Below are 19,655 nucleotides of genomic sequence, written 5' to 3'. Positions count from 1 at the left end.
TCTTATCAGTGATTCGCATAAAAGCCATCATCAATTTCAAAAAGCATTTTATTTACTGGCTGCTTGCCCGCCCAGTACAAATTATATTATTGCAGTAATAATGTGTTCGTAAGAATAACTTACTATTTTATAGATCGAAAATTTAAAACTTTAATAACTAAATGCACCTTATCATTACTTTCATTGGTACAACTTAGTTGGTCGAATATTTAACTACCCAAAGGATTACAATTTGAATTTTTATAAATTACATTCTTACATTGCCAATTAACACTTATAAACGTTATGTGAAAAAATGGTACAAGTTAAATTAAAACAATTTATTATTTAACGTCGCTCCGACTATATGCTAAAGAAACAAAGTTTGTTATTTCTGATAACTTTATACTAGCTTAAAAACATAACACTTATATGCCAATGATTCAATACCTAAAATTAATCTGAATTTTATTTACAATAATAGCTGACGTATCACTAAAACGTACTCTTCTTTAATGTATGGAAGAGATAATTATGATATATAATGTTAGTAAAAAAGAAAGAAAACATCTGAGAAATTATTGTTTAGCTAAGAATTATTGTAAGAAGCTCAGCGAATGCTACATGCAAACACTTCACTATTCCATGTTCCAAACTTGCAAAATGCCGCTGACTTCTATAACGCTTGTTCAGACATGCAAAGGGAATGTTGCAATCTTGTATGAACTTGTTTGATTCTTTATCAATAGGCTATAAATAGCGAATACCAGAGATAAATGTTACTCATTTATTTCCGGGACATCGAAAAGAAAAGTAATGTTAAATGAATCGATGTTAGTGTCGGAGAAAAAGTAAATACTTACCTGCAATTTGTTATTCATACTTTTTTTATTTATTATTTATTTATTTTAAAATATATTGCACACGTAAGTAAATAAAAAAAATGGAAACATTACAACAAAAATGCGTAGATACAAAAGGTGAAGCTTATTCCTGAAATAAATCTCTTCCGAACCACCTGCGATACGAAATATATTTGTATATATGTTGTAATAAGTATATTTGTAACCTCTAATTTATGCGTGTCACAACTTTCTCGTACCATTTTTTCAATTTTAACCAAGATTATATTTTAGGTTAGTTATTTACCTGAGGAATAGATCAAATTGCAGATCTCGAAACATAGTGTTAATGATTTTTTTCAACTGCTATACTAAATTAATTTAAAAACAATTATTGATGTATTAGATAGTTTAAACTATTTATATACTACCTGGTATAGCAATTGATATGTTTGCTAGTTTAGAATGTTGTGTGATTGTACTGTTTTATTTACAAATGTATTTAAATTTCGATTACCTTGTTGTTGTCAATGTTATTTATAAGACCAAAGTACAATTTTCGCTAATACTCTAAGAGTACATACGCTAAGAGTAATATGTGCCATCAGTGAATTCAATTTTGCTCATATAAAAGTTTCATAAAAACGTCATCAGATATGTTCGATTTCGATATATCATACGGACAGACAGACAGACGAAATTAAATTTTATTAGCCCCTCACGTGATCCTCAGCAAATAAAGAGTTCGTTCATACCCTTATATAATCCGCTTGCGCACAGTTATACCCTCATAGTGTTTTTTTCTTGTGGATTAGAAAAACTTTCAATTAAAAATGTTTAAGGTGGAACTATATATTACAAAGACCTCTACTGAAACTTATAAAGGTATACATTATGTGTATTAAAATGTACACTGTGAACCAAAATTCCAAGCAGACCATGTTTGTTAATATTCAGTACATTATATGAACTATTATTATAGATTAAACTACTGAAAATGTAAATGTTTTATTATTCTGGAATTAGAGTGTAAGAATGTATAGATACGAAAAATAAAAAACATATTATTACATCGAAAATTTGAAGTTATAATGCGATGTTACAGCGCAAAGACTTGTTAAGCACATGCTCGACTGCTTTGTTTAACATGTCACAAAGGTAACGTCAAGCTATGTAACTTATGGCAAATGAGACTGGAGATAAACGCTTCGTATTATAATTCCATGCCCCTGATCTCCACATATGAAATGAACATTCCTTTCTACCCTCATTCACTGAATATGATATTCCTCTGAATTATTTGAATGCTTTGAACTTTGTCGTAAAAGTTTCACGTTTTCAGTACAAGTAATTTATTAAGGTTACGTTTTTATCATTAAAACACTCAACTCCGTCTCTTTTCCTGCAGTTTTCTTTTGCAATGATTGCGTATTCCTCTGATACATGGCATTATTCAGAATTACTTCTTTCATCTATAAATATACTTTTTATTCTGCATGTACTCACTATGTATTTTATACAATCTCTATGGATTTGAATTTTTATATAACTAATAACTTGATGAGTGAATGGACAATAAAGATGGTCTTGATATCTCATGTACTCCAATGTTAAACTTTGAATGCGTGGCTATGTTTACCTAATATTGATAGGAACTCCTTATAGATGTTACATGACATCTAGAACTAACGTTGTTTTTTCAAAGCATCGTATATACTACACTTATCATTATTAAGGACCCAACAGGTCCTTCTTAAATCGTGACGTTCTCTGTCTATCTGTCTATATGTGTGATAACTCGTTGTGGGAAGATCTTAGGGGTGTAAAACTTGGTACACAGGTTCATCTTGGTCCAAAGAGGAACCCTAATATTTTAGGGGTTAAGTAATACTACTAATACTAAATACATAATTTATTTGAAGATAAATTGCTGAGAACATGTAAGACCAAAGTAATTGTATCAAATAGCGATCGTCTATCCTCTGTACATCCACATATGCCTATATGATTCCAACAACGCTCCAGCACTTAAATAAAAAACGAATGATTTTGAAAAAATCTGCATTATTTGAAATCTGTAAGAGACAAGAATGACAATATTGTTTTAAGAATATATGATTTTATTTATGTACCACGCACATATCCCCATTTGTTTGCTGTTGCTTAGTAACAAATTGAAAGCATTTAAAATTGAAATGTTTGCAGTTATTCAATAATTTTGTTAGTGGGACATTATCAAAATTTTTTGTAGACCATTATCAGTAAGTAGTAATGTTTATTTTCTAAATTTTTAACTTTTAAGCTTTTAAAACTTCAGTTTGTTTACAATGTATAATCATGCTCTTATAAGTAAAATTATACTAAAAAGCTTATAACTAAAAACTAACAAGCTTTATTAAAAGAATTTATATTGGAAAACACAATAAGTTTTGGATATGTCTATATAAATTTTCTTGACTAGTACAGACATAAAACACATACTCAAATTTTTTACATATGTTTTTCATTCCACATGTAACCATATAAATGTAACAATAAAAGAACAAAGTAGTATCCTCTTAAACCACATCAAAATTAGGTTACATCTACTAGTAAGGATATTTTTAAGTAACCTCCAAAGCAACGATAATTTAATTTGTTATATTATTAATAATTGAATACTTCTTTTTTAATAAATATTGTATATTTCAATTACAGTCATTACAGTTAAACCATAATCATACTAGGTTCACTTAAGACACAAATCTAAGGTACTGAAGATAATCTTTTCATGTGTGATAAGCGTAATGTTCAATCCCTTAGTATCAGTTGAAGATGAGGCTAGAGACTGCACACTTTGCCGCCTAACACGCAAAAAGTTAAAAGAAGCAACTCTTTCAAAGGATCACTAAAAATAATTTGTGACATGGTTTCTAGCAAGTGTCATAAATTACGAGGTCTTTAAGGTTATTTTGAGACTTATCATCTCAACGATTTATGTTGACTAATATAGTCCTAATTTTTACATAAGATTTCTGTCTGCTATATTCTTGCGCTGCTGAAATTCAAATTCTCATGCTGAATCCCGTCCTTCATTAAACTCATATTCCGATTTTAAATACTCTACAATAACATCAAATAAGTTATTCTAAATGTCAGGACACAAATAATTTCCAATTCAAACCAGCCTCAAAATCAGACTTAATTTTTTATCAATCTAAGACAACACCAGCGTATCAAAACCTGATTATATCTCACTGCACTATTGGAACCTGCACGAACACAGCCCGATACATGCTGCAACATCGCTACTGATCACCAGCTGTTCTCACTTTGTCGCGGTTTATGGCCACATAATTTCCGCTTATTATACATACGATACGTAAATATACGTGTATTTATTTAAAATAATTGCTGATTGTGTTCGTTTATTGCAAGAAATGTTGAGAAGGATCAGAAATTTTTTATATAAGTAAAACTATTTCTGTTTGGAGAATATTAGAAATATCAGCCTGTATATGCGTTCTCATCAATCACGATCTCTCAATGATGACATTAAGATTAAATTTATGTTTGGAATTTGCAGTTCACTATATATACCCGAATTACCCAGCTAATGGTGAAGAAATTCATAATAACGGTTGCATACGTATAGGCTACTTATGTTTACTACCAACAAGTCCACATTCGTAAGAAAATCACGATAGAAGTGACAGGAATGAAATGCTCAGTTGAGGCTGGCACACATTGTTCAGGTTACATATAGCTACTTCAGTTACAGAATGGCGAGCAGAGAGGCCATCAAAGAGATGCTGGACACTGAGCGTCAACTGGTAGAGGAGGACAAGAAGTTCTCGGCCCAGTTGCTAGAGATGGAGGACGAGTTCACCGTCGCCAACGGTCTGAACAGGGAAGGTTTTAATCAGCAGTACAGTCAAGGGGTCAAGAACTTTCGCCTCGACTTTGGTGTTGTTTGTGAGAAAGGTCATGCTGAAGTAAGTCCATTTTGTTATTTTTGTCCTTACAAAATATTCCACTACTTACTATAATTTGTAAAGGATCTGTCCACTAGTTGGAGTAAAACAATTTGTCACGTCTATATATCATTACCACGCATTATTTATTATTATCATTATTATATTATCATTATTTAGGACTATGTTATGTTGTATTAGTAACGGTGTACATTTTGTATTGGTTTTTAAATAACCAATGAGAAACAATGCTTAAGGCTGTGGATCTGTTTGCCGAAAAAATCAATCAAAAATAAAATAATACCTGATTCAAAATCTGTTAAAAGACATTGAATGCGAAGGAAGCTGATTACTACTATTCCGGCTGTCCTTAGTCGGTACATGACTTGTGCCGCAGTGAAGGCATTAACAAACATTCTGTACCTAGAAATGTATCATAGTTTAACACATTTACTGCAGTGTACGCTGATTATTACTATTTTGACCGTCCTAAGTCGGTATATAACTCTTGTCGCAGTGAAGACGTTAAATTAGCTGATTAATTCTTATAACTTGCTGATGTTTTTTTATAAGTAAAGTAAAAATATACTCTAACTATTAGCTTTTTATCAATTGCATAAAACCATCAGCTAGGGATAATCTGATATTTCAGACACTAATTTACCTAATTTAATTAACACCTGAACAATTTCACTCCGGCTGCAGAGCCTAAGGCAACCGCAGGTGTTCAGTTTCTTTATCGCATATTTAGTAGTAGTATAATTTTTATTCTGGTTGTATTATAAGTTGAACTTTTACATTAACATGTGAAACTATTTCTGAATATATTTTCAATGTATCGTCACTTTCTCCTTGAGTCAGGATATGTGGTAATGTTTCGTATCCACTTCTTGTTCGATATCATTTACTATGCAAAAATAATTTGAACTTCACCTTAAAACCTTGTGAAATAAATATGTGAAAATTATATGAGTACAATGACAAAAAACAAAGAAAACAATCCGAAAATTGTGAAATAAAAATTGTTTTCAGTAATATTGTGTAATAGGTAAAATATAAATATAATTTGTTGAACCTCTGATTGTTGCAATCTTTAAACTTTGATAAATCAAAACATATTTAATAAAAATAGTTGTTTGATATGTTTTAAAGTCTTATTAGCAAAAAATAAGAGGTACAGCATATCGAACATTTATTTAATGACTTTGGTAAGTATGTGACCAGTGCGTGCGTGCGTGCTATTTAATGATGGCGGAACAGGAATCGCCGATTTGACTTGATAAGCCGCTTTTGGCGGGTTTGCAGGAAACTATAGTGTGATCAGTAATAATTGGAAGGCATTAGTTAGGCCAGTGCTATGAAGATTGATTTGAAATGTATGATATGATGTGGGTATATTTGTAAAATATATATATAGTATATATATATATATATATATATATATATATATATATATATATATATATATATATATATATATATATATATATATATATATACGTTAAATTGTATAAATTTTAATAGCCTTATTTAATTTCAATAAACATTGAATCACAAAAAGTACTTGCTCCGCCGGGAGTCGAACCCGGATCTCTCACTTGCTGGGTGAATGTGCTACCATTACACCACAGAGCGCTTACTTTTTCCGATTCAATTATTTTGTATTTGGCCGTATCTGTCACATATGCGTTTTAAATAAGCAAACTAACATATGATCGGAAGACCAAACACCTGTCAAACGACTTTTATTTACGTTAAATTGTATAAATGGCAATAGCCTTATTTAATTTCAATAAACATTTAATCAAAAAAAGTACTTGCTCCGCTGGGACTCATATATACAGATACGGCCAAATACATAATAATTGAATCGGAAAAAGTAAGCGCTCTGTGGTGTAATGGTAGCACATTCACCCGGCAAGTGAGAGATCCGGGTTCGACTCCCGGCGTGTGTGATTTGGTGTTTTTGATTACAAACAATGACAGAACTATGCCTTGCTCATTACTGTACTGGTGTACTCTCATAACTAATAATCTTGCTGGCTGTGGTTGCTCGCAGGTCGTAAAGAAGCTGAAGGAAGGGAAGGACAAGAAGCGGGCTGTAGACGAGTACTTAGCGTGCGTGGAGTGTACGAGACAGAAGGCAGCGCAGAGGGCTCAGCAGTCTGACTAGGCCATTACAGTACTTCCAAATTGTTGTGGTCCAAAAATCTGTTGATCTGATGAGCTTAGTAGAGCGCTCAAAAGTCTCCAAGTTTTTCGGTTTGACTAATAGAATCATTATTAAAGATGTTAATATGGAGATTTTTAGTTTTTTATTAAGTGCTTGATTTAGAGTTAGTGAATTTGGCACACAACATGGTGGTTGTGATTCCTCATTTACGCGTGTCACAACGCTCTGGTACGATTTGTTTACTTAAATTAGTTTGTAATTATATTATATAACTAATACGGTTATTTATTTACCTGAAAAAGAGATCAGATTGTAGATCTCGATACGTAGTGTTACTGATTTTTTTTTTGTATCGTATCACTGAACGATGGCCAATGTCCGGAAAAATCCGGTTTCCTGCTATAGTTCAGTTACTTTTAGAGACATCTTGCCGATAGACAGGCAGTAAATTTTACTTATCAGAAACGTAAAACGTTTATAAGATAGTTAAACGTAATAATGTAAGGATTTATTGTTAGTAACAAGATATGTTGTCAATAAACTAACATTGAGCTAAAATAAAGATATTAGACTTTTAAATTAACTATTAACAAAGTAAAGATTTGTTTCAACTTCACTATTTAAAAACCGTTATGATTATACGAAAGTTTAATTATTATTTCAAGTTGATACAATGGTAGTAACTCTCAATATTATATTTAATGTTTACTCAGTGGAAGCCGTATAAAATGGCTTGATTTTAATTAAAGCTGAGTAATGAATGCTTCTCACGTACTAAGGGTTAGACGACTTAAAGCGGAAAGCACCACATTCTCGTATGGATTTGTTACACTTTCATATTATGTAACTAAACATTGTTGTCAGATTACAAACATTTTATTTAATTTTGAAAACATTGTCTATCATGGATGGTGTTTTCTACTGTAATTTTACTTTAACCCGTTTTGCGTATCTACAATTAGAACACTAAATTGCATTTGTTTTGTCTTTAAAATTGGCGTAAACTAAGTTTTATTTCGCATTTTTATGTTAAAATATTTGGGTCAAACTAATGACATATTAGAAGTTTTAGTGTTGATAAAACCACAATAGTCCTTACCTTCTAACTAACTTCCTTATATTTAGGGTTATAGGATTATAATTCTTTTAATTGGTTATACGAAGTTTTTCAAAGAGCTGATTGTTCTTTTCAACGTTTTATTAGTGGTTCTAGCGTACTGGATTAGGGTAAGTTAAGTTCTTCATCGGCTACTCCCTTGTCCTTTCGGCCGTGGTACCATTTTCCATGTCCACAAAGTGGCTACTAATCCAACAGTATATTCGTTAGATTTTAGTTTCAACAGACGTTCAGAGTTATTTCTCTAGTTTTTGTTTTTAAACCTTGTACCAGTATCCGTATGATATCCAGTAAGAAGACACATGATATCTAGGAAATACACATGAGAAGACTTTCAGAGTTAGCATGTTTCTCCAAAATATGTGTTACCCAATGAAAAAAAGATTTTCTTCAAAACAAAATAAATTGTGCAATCTTTGTTTAAGCAGCAAAGTTCAGACCCTTCGAGATAAAATACTGTACCTATACAGAGTAGAAATTTTGTAGGGAGTCTATCTGTATCGATTCCAGCTGTACACAAAGATTATAAATCATTTTAGAACATGTTTTGTAATTCGTTTTGAATATATTTTGCGTGATAAAATAAGCAATTGTACACACAGACTATAAATCATTTTAGAACATGTTTTGTAATTCGTTTTGAATATATTTTGCGTGATAAAATAAGCAATTGTACACACAGACTATAAATCATTTTAGAACATGTTTTGTAATTCGTTTTGAATATATTTTGCGTGATAAAATAAGCAATTGTACACACAGACTATAAATCATTTTAGAACATGTTTTGTAATTCGTTTTGAATATATTTTGCGTGATAAAATAAGCAATTGTACACACAGACTATAAATCATTTTAGAATATGTTTTGTAATTCGTTTTGAATATATTTTGCGTGATAAAATAAGCAATTGTACACACAGACTATAAATCATTTTAGAACATGTTTTGTAATTCGTTTTGAATATATTTTGCGTGATAAAATAAGCAATTGTACACACAGACTATAAATCATTTTAGAACATGTTTTGAATGTGTTTTGCGTGATAACATAACCAATTAATCCGAAACTTTGTGTTTCGAGAATGAATTATTACCACGTCAAATAACAAAAATAAAACTTTAAAAACTCAAAATCAGATATATTGACTAAATAAATGTACAAACTTACTTATGAATTTTTAAAATTAAAAAATTACATTTACAATGAACTTCTTTCAATAATTTTAAATCAACTAAACTTAGTTTTTTAACTATTCTAATTATTCTAATTAAACTAAATAAGCCATACATCCTTTTTTTTCTAAATATTGTTTCAAAACATTTTTTAATAAATGTTCTCAGTTGTGTTTACTTTACATTAATAATAGTTTACTAGATTAAATGTAAACAAACAGTCGACAATAGCTTTCTCCACCGATCTGCAGCTTTGCTATCATTCACGCTTTAAAAACATTCTTGTTACTTTTTCTAGACTTGCGGATGGAAATTTATGAAACTAATGGGTCCCCTTCGATTAAATAGGTCTTAACAGTATTTTAGAAATGTATTAATATCTCCATATTGTTAAAGAATAATAATAGTTCCTATATACAACTAATCATTCGTACTTCCCAATTTTTTTATAATTAACTATGCAATATTTTTAAAATTTCTGCACTAAGTTCTTCACATGAACAATCCTCCGGATTAACTATGCGAAAAAAATTAACTGATAAAAATCATTGAAAGGTGAAGAATTACCTGTAAATCAGAAATAAATAATACCACATCTTCGACTGAACAGCGTTTAATGAGTTAAACCAATCAAATACAGTTATATTTGAACTGTTTCACTGTTTTATAACCTCAAGTTGTATTGAAGTAGTAGTTGAAAAAACAAAAGATCCTTTACGAAATTGGAATGACCTTCAAAATATGTAATCGTTTTAGTTAAAAGAGCAGTTATTATAATCTTAGTTAAGGACAAATAATTTCTTATATAAAAGGTGATTTTTTTATTGGTGCGGTTTTTAAAACTGAATAAAAAATTAAAAACAACCTGCATTGACATACAAATGCATTTATTTGAACTACAGTGTCATGACATTAACGTTTAAAAAACTTTCTGGCATATGGGCTCCATTTCGTTCGCGTAGAAAGCCCAATCGAGAAGTCCAATTTTCGAATACTCTTTCCAGCAGCTGTGGTTGAATTCCGCCAATAACTCGACGAATGTTAGCTTCCAAGTCATTTAAAGTTTGTGGCTTGTCAGCGTATACTTGAGACTTAACATATCCCCACAGAAAGTAGTCTGTTGGCGTGATATCACACGACCGTGGGGGCCAGTTGACACTACCTCTAAATGAGATGATACGTTCACCAAATGTTTCTGCCAAGAGGCCAATTGTGTCGTTTGCCGTGTGGCACGTCGCGCCGTCTTGTTGGAACCAGACATTTTCTAAATCCACTTCAAGTTCGTTTAGCTGAGGAAAGAAAAAGTCCCGTAACATTGCCCGATAGCGTTGACCATTTACCGTAACAGTCTGGCCAGCATTGTCTTAAAATAAAAAAGGGCCAATAACACCATCTGCCCAAATGGCGCACCAAACGGTAAGTTTTTGTGGATGAAGGGGCATACCAACAAATTCTTTTGGGTTTTCATCACTACAAATCCGACAATTCTGTTTGTTGACAAAGCCGCATAAACAGAAATGAGCCTCATCACTGAAAAAAATCTTGCCTGCGAAAGCTGGGTCACGTGTTATCTTATTTTGAGCCCATTCAACGAAATCAAGACGCTTGCGATAGTCTAATCGTTTCAGTTCGCACCAACTGAATCTTTGTATGGATATAGGCGTAGATCCTTCCGTAAAATATTCCATAGAGTTGAGTAGCAGATCGCTAATTGCTGCGCACGATGACGAACCGACACACTTGGATCCTCTTCAACACTATGAGCAACAGCATCAACAGCCTCTTCGGTCCTTACTGTGCGGCGTCTCTGCCGATGCTTGTCAACAAGAGTGTGGGTATTACGAAAACGATTAACCAAAGCTCGAATACCTGCCTCTGATGGACGATTATGAGTTCCGTAAATCGGACGAAGAGCTCGGTAAGTTTCCCGAACTGAACTGCGGTTTTCAAAATAAATTTGCACTATTCGCAAACGCAAATAGTTCTTTTGTAAGTCTGTTCATGGTTACTATACAATAATACGCACTAGACAATACAAATATCGAAATGACATAAGATAATAAACAAAGATCAGCTGTTTTATTCAAATTTAATTGTTGTGTTTAATAGTGGTGCCAACTTAAAAACCACACCAATAAAAAAATCACCCTTTATAATCTGCATTATGTATTATCTGCGAATCTTACAGATGTCAATACTTCACACTGCCCAACTAAGTGATCTTACATAGAAAAAAGCAATGTCAGAATAATTTATTAATGATGATAAAGTATGTATACATGTATCTTGTATATTCTGAATTTTACAGAACAGTTTTCTTTTTTACTAATATTTAGTGTAATTCTGAATATATTATATTCAAACCATCATAAACAGATGTTTAAAAATTATGAAAAATTTATATTTTACGCTTTTTTATAATGTAATATTAATAGAATTTCTAACACTAATGAACGTAATTAATGTGCTATAGTAAACTAATTCAACATTAATTCTACGTCAATTTCAATTAATGTCGTCAAAAGTAGCATTAAATATTTACTGATTTTCTGCACAAAATAATTCAAAACAGATTATGTACTAAATTATTAACCAATTAAGAACAAACTACACATAAATGAAATATTCAATAGGGACGCGGGTTTATTGAGATACCATTTTGTTAGAGTGAATCACTATCCTGGGTCGACACTTCAATTTCAGCCAATGTGAAAACAATAGAGCTGGAAGATTTGTGTGAGATTGAATAAAGAGCCCTTACTACCTCTCGCCACAATTTCGCCTGTTTTATCGATTCCATCTCCTTCTATCGATGAGATTCTTTACTTGTGTGGCACGCAATAAAGTTATGCTCTGTAAATAAACTTCCCTTATTTGTTATTTTTAAATTTGTGTGGCTGTTGAAGTAAGTTGTTGTTTAAAGTTAAGTTTTAACTTAACAGGATTATAAGTTTCGTCTACTAGTGGATTAAGTTTACCAGTGGTGGTAAGTTATATCAAGAGCCAAGTCACAAAATGCAGTCGAATATAATAAGTACAATTAAACATTGCTTTTCTTCTTAATTTTATTTCTTTTGTGTGATTAAAAATAAATGCTCTTAGGATTTTCACGTCAGTTGGTTTTAACGTATAATACTCGTGTTCACACAATAACTCGTAGTGAATATGAAAAACACACACTTGCGAACATTCACATTAGACTAAGGAAAACAGAATTCAGAAAATACAATTTCGTATCTTAATTCCTCTATCGTCCTGGAGCTGAGAGCATTTGAAAGAGATAGAGGATTTTCCCTAAGAAACATATCGATTGGCAGCCAATAACTTTCTCTTATATCAAATAGGTGATTATTAAAAGGGTTATAAATATGAAAAAAGGTTTTCCAGGTCATATAGTTTTAACTTGACACACTTTATATTAAACATCGATTGAAACGTCAACTGAGAAACAATTATCGTTTTGTCTTTTTAACCTTTTGATGCCTTCCCATTTCAACTTCCGCCACAGCCAGTGCGGCTTGATCTCTTTCTTAGGAGATATCCCTCTATCAATTTAAAGAAAAATCAGATTGTGTACAAATAGGCTACAAAGAAAGTTGTCTCTCTATTCCTAGACTAGAAGTGGAATTCTCTGCTTCATGCTCCAAGATGTCAGAAACCATCATATGATCAAACAAAGAACACAAAATATTGTTTGAAAGAAATTTTGTAACCATCATACGTATGATAGAACAAATACACGAAATATTGTTTTATAACATGATAGTAACCTTCACATTATCGAACGATGGACACGAAATATTGTTTGATTGAGTTCTATTTATGATGTTATGGTGTCTGTGAATAAAATTCACTATTTATAAATATCGTACCATTCAATTATGAATTTCGTAAACCACACGGATGGCAAAATCAATGCAAGGTTTTGAAACAAACATTATTGCAATAGAGAACAGTGCAAACACAATTAGGACACTGCTGTATAAGTACATGAAATCAAAATAGCAGATTCATCAATGTATCTTTTAATATATGGTAACGTAATAAACATAAATGGAACAATTATGCCTTCATTAAAATGTTTATACATCTAAACAATTAAATGTTTTGACACTATATATAAATAGTGTATTGATATAGTAAGAATCATATGTAGAAACTATACTAGATACAGCAAAAACCGCTGTGTCACTTAAGTCTGGACAACCTATAGATCTCAGATTCACTAATCACAAATTTAGAGATATTGGGGTAAAAAGGGCATCCCTCTATGTCTAGTTTACTGTAGAGTATAACTGTTGGAGTAGTTTCTTACTGTTGAATGAATCCTAAATATGAGGTAGTTTTGTTTCCCAAATGTACGTGACACAGGGAGCCCAACTGGTCAGATTTGGCCTAATCAGGATCTCCAGGAACAGAGGCTGGATCTACATCCAGAGATTGCAGGGCTTCCATAATATATTTTACAAACGCTGACACCAAATGGGAGGCCCTTCTGTAGAAGTGCACCCCATTCCGGACGAGGTTTGCCTCCACAAATGTAACGCCGAATCGCTACACATAAGGTCAAGTTGAACGTTGAAAACGTGGAGTCCTTTTTAGGTAATTTATCGCCTAATTAAAGCACTGTCCAAAAAATATGTTTATTTAGAAAGTTGATCTTAATAATGTACAAAAGGTCCGCCAGGCCACGGAGGGCCTCACTCCTATCCTGTCCACAATTGTAGCCCTGTTCCCCTCCCTCCCCTTCAAATAAATCCTTCTTAAATTATTACCACCAACAACTTACACCTCACTACATTCTAGACCTAAAGTATAATAACATGTCCTCGAGGACATCATTCGGGATAGGCACCTTTTTCCCAGGATATACACATTTTCTGATTAAGTGTCAAAGATAAGCGAGTCACCTATCATTAACATATGTCCAAAGTCTGTGCTGCCATGTGTTGGTAGGGGGGGTGTGGCAGAAGGTATTGGGTATTTCAGTGGGGCTGGAGTGGACAACAGCTTGAGAGGAGAGACTCCAAGAGTTGGGGTAAACAGTACATGTTTAAGGAGAGCCTACAGCAGTTGCCTGGTTAATTATTGTTGTGGATTTACCCCTTGCTAAATGAGTAGCTGTAAAATATTTTTAAACGCATAAAAGACAGAATTGAACAATTTTGAGCGGACAATTATTTTAACCCAGTACGAAACTGTTATTAAGTGTATTCCTAAAGGCACGCCCTTTTGTTATATTACCGTACAATACTGTACCTAATAAATCTTTACCAGGAATATAACTTTAAATAACAGCAGAGCGACAACTGAAATAATCGTTTTTCAACTTTCCCGCCTATGTGTAATAGAGGCCATTACATAACTTTAAAAAATTTTAACAAACGGGGTTAGGTAAACAAACATTTTTTAAGATTAATCTTGGTTTTTTACCGTATAAAATATATAAACTGCATTCTGAATGTCATATTTCAATAACAACAAGCTATTGGCAATACTGATGTATTTCTTTTGTTCATGTAGTATTATACTAAACTGACATCTACCATAGATACCCATGAGTATACTTTAATTTAGCATATTGTTTATCTGAAAATATTCCAAATTCGGAAACGAGGTAACAGTAATAGCTCAGCAATGACAAATTACGGTTCAGTTAGTAATAGCAAATGTTCCCGATTTTTTATTTCACGTAAGAGCATGTCATATGCAAGAGTAGACAAGGATACTTACAGTTTAGTTTATAAGCACTTCGATATTAACCAATTAATTATTTATCGTAATTATGATTAAACATATAGTAACAGTTTAACTAAAGTGTGTATGAGCTAATCCGCTTATTTAATTAGGGCAACTAAAACAAGATAAGCTACTCAGGTAAGACATTTATAGGGATATTCATAATCTACATATGCATATTCCTACATAGAAAAAGAAACTGATAGTCGCTATTTTCGGTAAAACATTCGGTCTATATTAAATAAATATTTGCCAAATGTAGGGCATTTTACGTTAATTCAATTCAATTATAACTTTTTCAGCAATTGAGAGACGCTATAATGTTTTTCTTTTTGTTTTTTGACAATTTTCCACTAAAGGTGTTCCGTTTGTCGGAGGTGTGGCAAAACATGCTACTCACTAAATGACCACACAGAATAATGCCTGAATTGCGAAAAAAACTTATTGGTATTAACTTAATATTACTCCAATCCCCTTTTTAGATAAAAACGAGATTAAAGTTAGCTACTAAAAACCTGATACAGGATACAATGAACTATTAACTTAGATGACTTAAAAACAAAAAGGGACTGAAAAGTTACAGAAGCAGTACAAAAGTATTTATATTTTGACAATATATATTTTAGTTTAAATTAAACCAAAATGTAATATAAGTAATTTTCATCGAAAACTTTCTGAATATCATCGGTTACATCGATCTTTCAATATCATCTGCCAAGATCCCATTAGATCAAAATCAGCTGTAAATGTATGATTTAAATTCTTATAATTTTCCAAAGAGAATTTCTATGATGACTGGATTTTGAACGTAAACTGAAAACTTTCATTTTAACATATAACTATATCAAATTAATATCATAAATCCTGCTTTTATTTTAATCTTTTATTATCTATAATGAACCTCAAACATGGAATTATATACTTTCATTGAGAAGATTTACTAATTAAGTTAATTCTATTTAACTACTGCATACCTGAATTTATTAAATCTACAGTAAAATTCAAAGTAGATTAGATGTTAAGAAAGATTAGATGTTGTTGTTTATATAACGTTTAGTTCATTTTCATTTCCCAATTATGGAACTAAAAGTTACTCAATGAGGAATAATTCGATCAAAATATGTTGTGCATTTTTTCGTTTCTTAGCATTTGAAATGATGTAGTTTATCTGGCATTTTAATAATTACTAAACTTTAATTAGTTACCAAGAGATGTATCCTATGTTATTCGTACAGCAGATTTAAGAGATTATTTCATAAACAAAATACAGAAATGAGGCGTAGCTCGTTAGGATTTTCGATGTAAGAATTTGTCTATTTTCTTCTCAAGGAATATAAGAATGTCCATGTAATCTTTCAGTACCATCAGTTGGGTAGTTTACGCGTGAAAGTAAAACAAACAAACAAAGGCACTTGATATTAAGATTAGTATTAGGATTTATGAAACTTATTGATTAATGTTTCATAGAAATATAAAATCTAGACTTTTTCAAGGAAACCAGAGTAGATGCACGCAAACTCTTATTACATTTTTATTTATCAATATAACATGTGTTTTCTATTTTAATTTCAAATTCAGCGTTGACTTAAACAATAAAAATGTTCTTTTAGAGATACATCATTGTGTCTCTCAATTTGTTAATGTGCATATAGCATTCTACAGAAATAGAATCAATCATATTCAGAAATAAGACTCTATAATTTTAACAATTTTTTCATGAAAACCACAATAAATGCATGCAAATTCTTCTATTTCTTCTATTTTTACGTAATATTATAAATCTATTAAAATTGTAAACTCAATTTTGACTTAAGCAATAAATGTGTTGCTTTATAATACGTCATTGTGTCTCAAACATCAAGTTTGATAATGTGCATACAGTAATATGACTGGTAAACAAAGAGCTATCGTAAGGCTTTGTTAGTGCCCGCATTCAAACATGTCAGGTCCTGCCGCAATGACGTAATGAACCTGCACAATATGTTAATTAATTGTTATGGCGTAACAAAGGCACAACAATGAGAGCTATGTCAGCTGCAGGCATCACGTTCTCGGCCCCCACTTGCTCCCGACACCCCCAGCTCGCCACCTCTTCTATCCATCATTCTAGTCCTGGAGTTGTATATGTATGAGTTCTCAAGTGATATTGTACTCGGTGAAACGTTTCACGAAGGCTTTATTGATTGCGTATGTGTAGATATATATTCTGAATTCCATTGTTCATATATCAATAAGTATTTCAAAATTATTTAATCACCTACTATACTGAGAAACTAGGATACGTTATGTAGTTTGAAAAATAATCTGAAGATACCTCGAAAAGCAGGATTCATTCTGCATAGTAAGGGACTCTACAATCTCATACATACATACGGTTTAGTTGGTCAGGCAGTTGTGTCCAGGGTAGTTCGTCTCAAAATTAAAACTAAGATACTTAGCTTGGATATTAAGAGGTAACGAATGTTTTAATAATTGTAAGGACGCGTAAATGGCACAGTGACATACCTCTTGATACCTTCATGTTTGGATGTATAATGTTAATTTCAGAAATCGTCTAAACCATATAGTTTTTGGGCGAGGTTCGAAAAAATATATATACTTGAATATCATCGGACACACACCGATCTTTCAATATCATCTGCCAAGATTCCATTAGATCAAAATAAGCTGTAAATCCGCATGATTTCAATTTATATGATTTTCCAAAGAAAATTCTATGATGACCGGATTTTGAACTTAAACTGAAACATTTCATGTTAACACATAACGATGTCAAATTAATATCATAAATACTGCTTTTCTTTTAATCTTTAATCATGTATAATGAACCTCAAACCAGGAATTATAAACTTGAATCGGGAAGATTTACTAATTAAGTTAATTTTATTTAATTACTACATATCTAAATTTATTAAATCTACATTGAAATTCATAGCAGGTTAGATGTTAATATTGTTGTTTATATAACGTTTAGTTCAATGTATCGTGCAATTGTCTGTTTCTTAGTATTTGCAACGATTTAGTTTAACTGACTTTTAAATAAGTATTAAAATTTAATTAGTTACCAAGAGATGTATCCTACCCTATTAGTACAGCTCTATTCATTTCAGTCTATAGAGATCTAAGTTATTTCATAAACAAATATATTTCAGTTAGTAATTATTCAAATATAAATTGATCTAGTGATATACAACGCCACAACTCGCAATTTCTTTATACAATGCTACTCTCTTCTCAGTTACAGGTTGCGTCAGTGCTGGCGATTATGAGAACAAAAGACACCACATGACAAACTAATATAAAACGGGACTGGAGAGTTTTTAAATGGGCTAACGCTATTTTACTTGTTCTCTGTAGGAGATAGATTGATGATACTCGGGATCAAGGGTAAAAGGAAACTTAGCTGTTGTTTCAGAACAACTGTTGGAGTCAGCAGCTCATTATTACCTTATATGAATTGTATAGTAGTTAAAATTATATTTATTCACCATTATCACTAACTATAGAGAAAATATATGAAATTCAATCAATAGATTAATATTACTAAAGTAATCTTAGATAGGTTATTAATTCGGTACTGTACTAAAGATTGCCATCGAAATGTGTCTAATGGATTAAGAAGAAGCAAGCAACAAATTCTATTTTAATTTACAACTGAATTCACACCATACTTGGAAGCTTATTTTAGTTTATGTTCATGACCTTACGCTGAATACCAGAATCTTTTTTTACGTATCTATGATATTATGTTTAATCCAAAAAACCAAAATTATTACATTGAGAGAAAATTTGATAAATTATGTTTTGTGTTATACTCATTTTAGATGTTATGATGAGTTTGGACCTTTTTTCTATATTCATATATTCTTTCCTACTGAAATAGTATGCAGTCTAAATGCATCCAAATGTCCTGATGACAGTTTTCGCTACATTCGATAATAGTATAATGTATTTCTAGAATTTTTGATCAAGTAAATGTTGATCTAAAGGGAAGAAGGTCCCAAAAATGTTCCTATTGTTTTGTCACAATTGTGAGACACGCTGGGCGTACGTATTCAGCCATAGAGCTGAAAGTCATACATCTATCAATCACTAATATTCAACGTCAATTTTGATAAAAGTTGTCTTGGACAAAAGCCGTGTGGTAGAGACATAGCATGAACATGAATTACACAGAAACCCAAATAACATAAACACAGTAGAACATATACCCAGACATTATTGATATTAGAATATATTATTTTTATGTACGTCTAGTATGTTAATTATATCTCTCATGATAAATATCAAATCTGACCTTCGCTTTCAAATACAGCATTGTGATTCAAGTATAAAAACTAGTATCGATAATAATAAATATAGATTTATTTAAGAAAGCGAGTGATTTTTTATATTAGCGTACTATGTATTTTAATATAAAATTGTTTCAGTAACAAATAAGAAAGTGCTCTAAGTTTCTTTTTCTTCTCTATAAAAAAATATCAAGCATGTCATAATGGTAAAATACTTGATCTTTTATAGGTAAAAAGGTTTGAGGTGTAATTTTAACACAAGCCTATTTAAAAGACTACTCTTATTTTTCATATTCCCATAGTGTTTGATTTTGGACTTACAGCGTATTAAGTTGTGGAATTTAGTCTAGTCAGTGGTAAGTTCATCGCCACACATTTTAGTTTT

The 19,655-nt window shown here is 31.5% G+C and overlaps 1 protein-coding gene across 3 annotated transcripts in view; it reads left to right on the top strand.

Moving 5' to 3' along the window:
* The window catches only part of LOC124357505, a 296,137-nt gene extending 289,061 nt beyond the window's left edge, over nucleotides 1–7,076 (top strand). Inside the window, exons 1-3 of one of the 3 annotated variants that reach the window (XM_046809369.1) lie at nucleotides 3,027–3,082; nucleotides 4,576–4,795; nucleotides 6,834–7,076. In XM_046809369.1, coding sequence (XP_046665325.1) covers nucleotides 4,583–4,795; nucleotides 6,834–6,947 — 327 coding nt within the window. In that variant the 5' untranslated portion in view covers nucleotides 3,027–3,082; nucleotides 4,576–4,582 and the 3' untranslated portion in view covers nucleotides 6,948–7,076. Of the gene's footprint in view, nucleotides 1–3,026; nucleotides 3,083–4,575; nucleotides 4,796–6,833 lie in introns of those variants that run through there. The other 2 variants (XM_046809370.1, XM_046809368.1) reach the window with 2 other exon arrangements.
* Nucleotides 7,077–19,655: the final 12,579 nt, after the last annotated feature.

This window comes from Homalodisca vitripennis, chromosome 3, assembly GCF_021130785.1.
Source record: "Homalodisca vitripennis isolate AUS2020 chromosome 3, UT_GWSS_2.1, whole genome shotgun sequence".
NCBI classification, from domain to species: domain Eukaryota; kingdom Metazoa; phylum Arthropoda; class Insecta; order Hemiptera; family Cicadellidae; genus Homalodisca; species Homalodisca vitripennis.
Note: the sequence above shows the minus strand (reverse complement) of the source record. Positions and strands in the feature narration are given on the sequence as shown.